This window comes from Lactuca virosa, chromosome 5 (genome assembly GCF_052849685.1).
Source record: "Lactuca virosa cultivar CGN04683 chromosome 5, Lactuca_virosa_CGN04683_v6, whole genome shotgun sequence".
NCBI lineage: Eukaryota > Viridiplantae > Streptophyta > Magnoliopsida > Asterales > Asteraceae > Lactuca > Lactuca virosa.
In genome coordinates, this window is record NC_136430.1 from 402,462,610 (window position 1) to 402,470,522 (window position 7,913).

General features: G+C 34.1%; 1 protein-coding gene across 1 annotated transcript; it reads left to right on the forward strand.

Annotated features, from left to right (window-relative positions):
- The first annotated feature begins 397 nt into the window (after positions 1-397).
- On the forward strand, positions 398-3,146 carry PAG1 (20S proteasome alpha subunit G1). The gene is made up of 9 exons (XM_079047507.1): positions 398-627; positions 715-798; positions 1,015-1,088; positions 1,703-1,789; positions 1,884-1,968; positions 2,164-2,210; positions 2,571-2,636; positions 2,720-2,810; positions 2,922-3,146. The coding sequence occupies exons 1-9, from the start codon at positions 484-486 to the stop codon at positions 2,991-2,993; spliced, it is 750 nt and encodes a 249-aa protein (XP_078903633.1). The 5' UTR covers positions 398-483; the 3' UTR covers positions 2,994-3,146.
- Positions 3,147-7,913: the final 4,767 nt, after the last annotated feature.

Here is a 7,913-nt window from a genome sequence, read left to right on the forward strand (position 1 = left end):
AAAACATGATTTTTTTCCCCGAAATTCCAAAATTATTTATTTGATTTCAAACTTATTCTCGAAATCCGAAATTTCAGTCCATAATCCATAATGTTGATTCGAAATTCTGAAATGTCAATCCAAAATGTACTTTTTGTCAGAAAAAAATATTTTATTCTTGATTTGATTATTTTTTTTTCTAAAACCAAAATTTTGTAATTATTTTTTTTCCAAATACGCCTTAAAACTGTGGTTAGATGACTTAGATCCGTTAATACCCTTTGCATCGTTATCATTATAGTTGAGATATAATATGAGGGGGCGAAACTACAATTAACCACTTGTTGAGGGTCTACTTTGTCGCATCTTGCTCATTTCTTTTCTTGAGACGAAAGACAACCAGTCCGCTTATAACTTTGCCCTTTTTCTTCACTTATTCCGAAACCCCAATCAAACGAGAAGCTAGTAAACAAAACAGTAGTATCAAATTCGCCCTAGAAGAAGATGAGTAGCATAGGAACAGGTTACGATCTATCGGTTACAACCTTCTCACCGGACGGTAGGGTTTTTCAGATCGAGTACGCTGCTAAAGCTGTCGATAACAGCGGCACCGTCGTCGGCATCAAATGCAAAGATGGCATTGTTATTGTAATTTTTCTTTGTTCATTGTGAACTTCGAAATTTGAAGGTATGGTTGTTACTGCTTATTGACCGCGGATGATTTTTGAAATACAGGGAGTAGAGAAGCTGATTGCGTCGAAGATGATGTTGCCTGGATCTAATCGTAGAATCCACTCCGTGCATCGTCATTCTGGGATGGTAAATGGAAATTTGTTTTTTGTTGCTATATCTGAAGGGTCTATTTTATTGTTATATGACTGATTATGCAATTTGAAGGCGTTGAATGCTCAGTATGAGAAGTATTCCTTCTAATAAGCAAGTAAAAGTATTGAGAAGTTATTTTGTCAGTGATTTATTATCTGCTGAATATATGCTTCCGAAGGTGCTTTAATCGGTGTTACACTCACTGTACAGGGTGTAGCTGGATTAGCTGCAGACGGGAGACAGATTGTTGCAAGAGCCAAATCTGAAGCCCAAAACTATGAAAGGTTTTCTCACATTCCATTTTATTTTACTTTTATCCCTCCTTTATATCACCACCTTTCTGATAATATCCTTATTCCTTAAGGTAGTGAAGATGCCATTAGTTAGGTTTTTAACAGATATTGAATGATGTTATTAGTTTATATGTGTGGGAATATAAGAATAGATATGTTCTTGAGCATTATTGGCCTTTTAAGCTGTTTAGTGCCTAAAGTGAGATCATCTATACATGGAGTTTGTATGAATAGAAGCTTCCGTGCTTCTTGACAATAATTGTCATCTATTGCAGAAAACAAATCTTTTTTAAGGAACATCTACAAGAAACCATGTAATCATTTTGTGTTAGTTTGACCTATCAGAATATTTAAGGGTATATTGTTCCAAATTAGGGCCACTGTCTTCCCTAAAACTAAACCAAACAATCAGCAAAGATCTCCAGCTTCTGTATTAATAGCCACATGTCATAAAGACATAAACTATCTTCATATGGGCAGTCATACATTACATTTTGAATTTATTCTTGTAATAGCTAGCTAGCTTCTTAGAAGCAAATACACATTTATTTTTCAGATAAAAAAACATCATGACTTACAATATCAAAGTTTTGTGCATTTTGCAGTACTTATGGTGAACCAATTCCAGTTAAAGAACTTGCTGAGCGTGTTGCTAGCTATGTGCATCTATGCACACTTTATTGGTGGCTCAGGTTTGTAGAACATAAACATTGTGTATCACTTCCAAATTTGAAAACACCTAAAATTTTATATTATTATATACTAAGAGCAGTATTTGTGCTACAGACCTTTTGGATCTGGGGTGATTCTTGGAGGTTATGACCGTGATGGCCCACAGTTATATATGGTTGAACCTTCTGGTGTTTCCTATGTAAGTTACCATTCTTTTTCTAGAAATAGTGATGATGATGCCAAAACAACATATTAAAATAATGGTATTTTGTGACCATGCAGTTACCTTATGATAGTAATTTTTTTTAAAACAATGGTGTTTTGTGAAAAAAATACAAATAGTTTGTTACCCATTAACAACATTAACCCTAAATTCTAATGCTATTTCTTGTAGAGATATTTTGGTGCTGCAATTGGGAAGGGAAGGCAGGCTGCTAAAACGTAAGTGAACTCATGTTTATTGTTCTCATTGCTTAAAACTTTGCATGTGTTTAACATGATAAAACTCAATTTACCATGGGCTTGAGTTAAATTGCTAATCAAGTTGTGCAAATGGAGCAAATTTAATAACTATGGTTGTACAGTTGTTACGATCATTGTTATGACTATGAGAATTGGTTTATATAAGGTTCACTATGTTGGTTTTGCTTACAATATGTTATGGTTATAGGAACTAGAAAGTGTGTACAATATACATTCTTATGTATGGTTCATAATTGTGTTCTATTGCATGGTTAAATATGTGTCTTTAATGGTGTAATTTTTTATATGCTAATATTGGGTGCAATTGTTTAACTACAGGGAGATTGAAAAGTTGAAGCTTTCTGAGATGACTTGTCGTCAAGGGGTGATTGAAGTAGCAAAAATGTGAGTCTTTTTTCTTAGTTATAAAATACTTAAAGCCCTAAATTTCTTATGTAGTTTCTTTTTAACTTAATGGACTTATGCAGAATCTATGGAGTACATGACGAGGCAAAGGACAAGACCTTTGAATTGGAGATGAGTTGGGTCTGTGATGAATCAAACCGCCAGCACCAGAAGGTAACCAAACCAAACCAAACCAACTCTTTTTATTTTTTATTTTTTTTATTTTTATTATAAAATCAATATGTGCGTGTGTTACGTTGCTATAATAATGGATGTCATGTGTAGGTACCCGAAGCACTTTTGGAGGAAGCAAAAGCAGCAGCTAAAGCAGCATTGGAAGAAATGGATGCTGATTAAGATCCCTTAATATATTATAAATTTCCTCCCTCTCCCTTTGTGTTTGTGGTTGTCTCACTCTTGGATTTAAATTTGTTAGACATCTTGATCCAGCATATTTTATTTTTAAGTTTCCTTGATATTAATCATCTAAGATTGTAACATTTCACAACACTTTCATGTATTTCGCACCATTCTCTTTTGCCACCACCTCAAAAAACAAAATTTTTGTCAATTATGCGGCTGTAGCAACTTGATAAAAACAAAAACACACAACAATAAAAACTAAAAAAATGATTAAAACTGTTTTGATGTCAAGAGACACTTTAATGTGTAAAAAAGAAGTCAAAATTGGGACTTTCCGTTTATAGATAGACTTCAAATATTATGTTATTGAGTTGACTCAATAAAATGTTTTCAAAAAATGGAAGGCGTTTGAGTGGCATTATCCGAATCGTAATTGGAAATTTCATTTCGTTATATGTTTGGGTGCAAGGTTCGACTAAATTGAATTCATTGGAATCGTTAAATTCTATCGGACGATATAAAATGCATCAAAAGTTATCACATATATCAAATTTCACTTTCAAAAAATAGCTACATTACTACACAATTAATAATAGGCATGTTCTTATCAAATAAAAACATGATTGAAACCAGAGGCATTTTTAGAAGTAATTAACTTTGTTAAGTAAAAAATGCTAGCTTCTAGGAAGAAAACAAATATCATATACATTTCCTGAAAGATGAACTCTAGCCCATACCCAAACCTATAACAAAATCCAAGTATAGGCATGACAAAATAGCCAAAATGGCCAATATGGTTTGGGCACATCTAAGCTTTTTCAAAATTATGAATATGGTCCTTTCTTTGGGTATATCTAAACTTACACAATTAATAATATGTTTCACCTCTTCTAATTATTATTTTTTTCATTTATTTAGTTAGTTTAATTATTTAAATATTAAAATGTTTAAAAACTGTAAAAGATCCACACGTCTTATATGAACAATGGGAAGTATATGACAAAAAAACCCTCAAAATTAATGGATGTTCTCCACATATGTAAAACAAGAAGAACGATTCAAGAAAGAACACCAGAGTACTACAATTATAAGCACCTTTACTTCCAACATCATTCAGTCGTCCATTATCCAACAAAATCAACAATACCCATTCTCTTGTTTTATGTTGTGTTGTGGTTTCTGCATGCATTATTTAAATCTTAATTGGTGCTGATGAATGAACCACGAAATGGTCATGATCAGATCCAATGCTGATGTCCAACTCTTTGAAGACTCCATTTTTCACATCATAACTACACATACCCTTACCTGTTCTGGATCTCAAAATGATATATCGCTTACTTATCCCACCACAGATGCGATAAGTATCAAGGTATCTTGTATAGTGCCCAGTTATCAACTGCAACTTTTTCCACCTTTTCCTACGAAAATCTTTAAGAATCCATACGTAAGCATCATTGCCCTGATAAACTCTATCAAAAACGGCGAGGAAACCACCAATCACAAAAAGAGAATTCCCGTAGTATCTCTCCTCAATTGATCTAGGTAGTCTTTTCTGGAAAATTTCTTCTGTTTCAGTATCCATTGAAACCAGGTCGTTGGAGTCATTAAAGGTTTCCCAGTGGATGTACCTACCTTGACGAACTAAGACCGGTTCACACCAAGAATGTAGCCTGTTCTTCACGTCCTTGGTAAAAGAACCTTTCACGTGTTTCCACTTTGAAGAAACACAACTCAGATTATCTCCTCTTCCAAGATTAAGAATATGGCATTTGATTGGTGGGCCACTATACAAATGAACGACCTTGTATATTCCCTTGAACCCAGAAAGTGCCACTCCACAGTTGCCAATACAATATCTACCACAAGGTGCATTATGCTGGGGAAGATATGATCCTTCCTTGGTAATTAGATTATAAACATACAAAGTGTTTGTGTAGGAAACGGATATCAGAAGAAACTCGTTACACCAAGACGTTATCATGCCTATGTGAGGTATGTCAAGATCAAGATCCTGCTCTTTCACTTGTAGCCTTTCTCCTTCTTCCCTTATATCCACAAGACATGTTCTGAAGGTTCCCATATTCTGGAGGATATATGAAGCATGGTCTAGCAAGATGCTGTTAGTGATTATATTGAACCAACGGCTACATACATACTTTGCCTTATAACGGAGGACAGCATCAGGAAGCCTTTTAAGGATTTCTAAAAGGATGTCATCTGGAAGAAAGATAAACGGGTCAACCTTCACTATCTTACTCTTTCTTGCCCTCCGTTTATGTGCAAATTTTTTCCGGGACTTGCGCCTTGACATTTCCACGTGACTTCTGTTTCAAAACTGTATGTTACCTTTTCTTGTAATCAGAAATGTGAGGAAGAAACAAACGAGTCAAGGGTTTTAGCTACGCAAATGTACCTATACAAACTAGTCTATATAACGTAATGGCATTCTGATCCCAACAGGGAATAAGTTTCCAAAGAACAGAAAAAAAAAGATGCATTTAGCTATTTGTTTTAGTTTGACCTACGTACATATATAAATGTGTAGAGTATCTCATCTCAAATGGATTAAAAAGTAAGATTTACCACTAAAAATGATGCATCCGGAGTACACATCTTCATGCATGAGGCACAAATTGTTCATCATCTTACACCATAGATGTAGATGTATTGTAAACTAGCAGTTATGTAACATCTACAATCTATAATCACTTAGCTACAAGAACTAATATTGAAAACTCTATTGTAGGGCTAAAAACAAAAAGAAACTTCAGACTGTAAATTATGATTTGATCAACAGAAATTTACGTTGAATCGCAAGCACGTAGGGATTAGGAAAGACACATACATATAAGAATTCTCAATTCTCAGGATAACATAAACGAATAAAAGAAGAAAACCTGTATGTAGCAGTCTAGCTTTAACACCCTTTTCCCGAGTTTCATTTAAAGGAAAGAAAAGAAACGAAGAGAAATGCGGAGAGAAAAGAAAAGAATGGAAAGAAAAGTAAAGTGTATTTTTCTGTTTCCGAGTTCGAGATAAAGGAAAGGAAAATTATTTTTCTTTATGTTCCCGAGTTGGAAGGAAAAGAAATGAAAACTAAAAGTGGACAACTATACCCTTGTCACATTTTTTCCATAATTTCAAATATATACCACACGATTCTCTTGAAAACAAAATTATGCCTAAATTGTTTTTCTTTAATTATTTTTTTTTCACATGATTATTTATATAAAAATCATTAATGCATAATTCATTATTAATCACAATTCTAGTATATTCTTCATTTATATAACTTTTTCAAACAAAATCAATATAAAGGGTAAAAGAAGTAAATAAACCCAAACCAAAAATAACATAAATGTATGAATAATCAAACAAATTCATAAGAAACCAATTTAAAGTCAATGCAAGAATAATCAAACAAATTTCAATGTATCAACTCAAACCAAAAACTAAAAAGTATGAAGTCAAACTGATAAAAAACCAAAAAACTACCATCCTAAGTAAGTCATTTACTTGCCCCCATCATTTTTTTCAGCAAACTTTTTCGTATTTTAAATAGAACTTTAAATAATGTCCCCGCATCAGATTGATTTCGCGACAAAAACATGAGAGCTTCTGCTAATTCATCTGGTTCCAAATCCATTGGCTCTAACTCTTTATAAATTTCATCATTAGTATAAACCCGGTGATGAGAGTTTTCGAAGATTTTGTTACCCTCTCTCATAGCAGAAGCCACATCTTTAACTGCACTCATAATAACCTTTTCAAACGATTCGGGTTCAACTTCAGGTTCATCTTCATCTTCAATTTCATGTTTCCTTTTTTTACTTTTGTACTTCTTAGAACTTGAATTTTGCACCGGTGAAAAGCATGTAAGAGATAACACTTGAATATCATCAAGACCATCATCATCATCATCATCATTATTTTTTTGTTGTTTCTCAAGTGTTATGTCATTGCTTGCTAGTAACTGATCCACTTCTTTAATTGTTTCTACTTTGATATCCCCAGTCTTGTTCAATCGAGCATTCTTCTCTTTCGGGGTTTCAGCATGCACCCCTGAAGCCCTATCTCTCGCAAACAAAGCTATCATTTCATTGTAGTTTGGTATTTTTTTGGACTTCAATGAAATTGCCTCTGGCTTTGACTGTAACACACAATCCCAAATACAATTATTGTTTTTCATACAATAGGTAACATTTTCGATGGATAGTGAGCTACAAACACCTGCTCAATTTCTCAGAGTCAGGCAAAGACAAGTAATTCATCTGATTTGCTTGTTGATGGCCATTTTGACACATCGTGCCCTTGCCAACACAAACCGTCCCAAATTACCTTCTAGAAAACTTATTTTAAAGCGACGACGTATACGTGAACAGTTGCTACACGACCTTTCAAATGGTGGACAATGCCGTGAACTTATCCGTATGAGTGAGCAGGCTTTTAAGAAATTGTGCACTATCTTACAACAAGTTGGTGGTCTTCGAGCTACTCAACGCATGTTCGTTGAAGAGCATGTTGCAAGATTTTTGCACATTGTCGGCAATGATTTTAGAAATCGATTTGTGTCTTGGCTATACCGTCGCTCTAAATCCACTACAAGTAGGTGCTTCCATAGAGTTCTTCGAGCAATTATATCACTGGAAAGTCATTATATTCAACAAGCAAAAGGTGATGTTGTACAAAAAGAAATTCAAGAAAAAAAACGATTTTATCCTTACTTCAAGAATTGTATAGGTGCAATTGACGGGACACATGTTCGTGTCAAAGTACCTAACAAAGATGCCCCTAGATATTGTGGTCGCAAGGGATACCCTACGATAAATGTCTTAGCTGCTTGTATGTTTGATTTAAAATTTACGTACATTTTAAGTGGTTGGGAGGGTACAACATCGAACTCAAGGATAC

Bases quoted from the DNA above. Each gene is read 5' to 3' on its own strand.
- PAG1 (XM_079047507.1), top strand. From the start codon at position 484: ATGAGTAGCATAGGAACAGGTTACGATCTATCGGTTACAACCTTCTCA. The intron at 628-714 runs GTAATTTTTCTT...TTTGAAATACAG, and splicing joins GCAAAGATGGCATTGTTATT to GGAGTAGAGAAGCTGATTGC. The intron at 1,790-1,883 runs GTTTGTAGAACA...TTTGTGCTACAG, and splicing joins ACACTTTATTGGTGGCTCAG to ACCTTTTGGATCTGGGGTGA.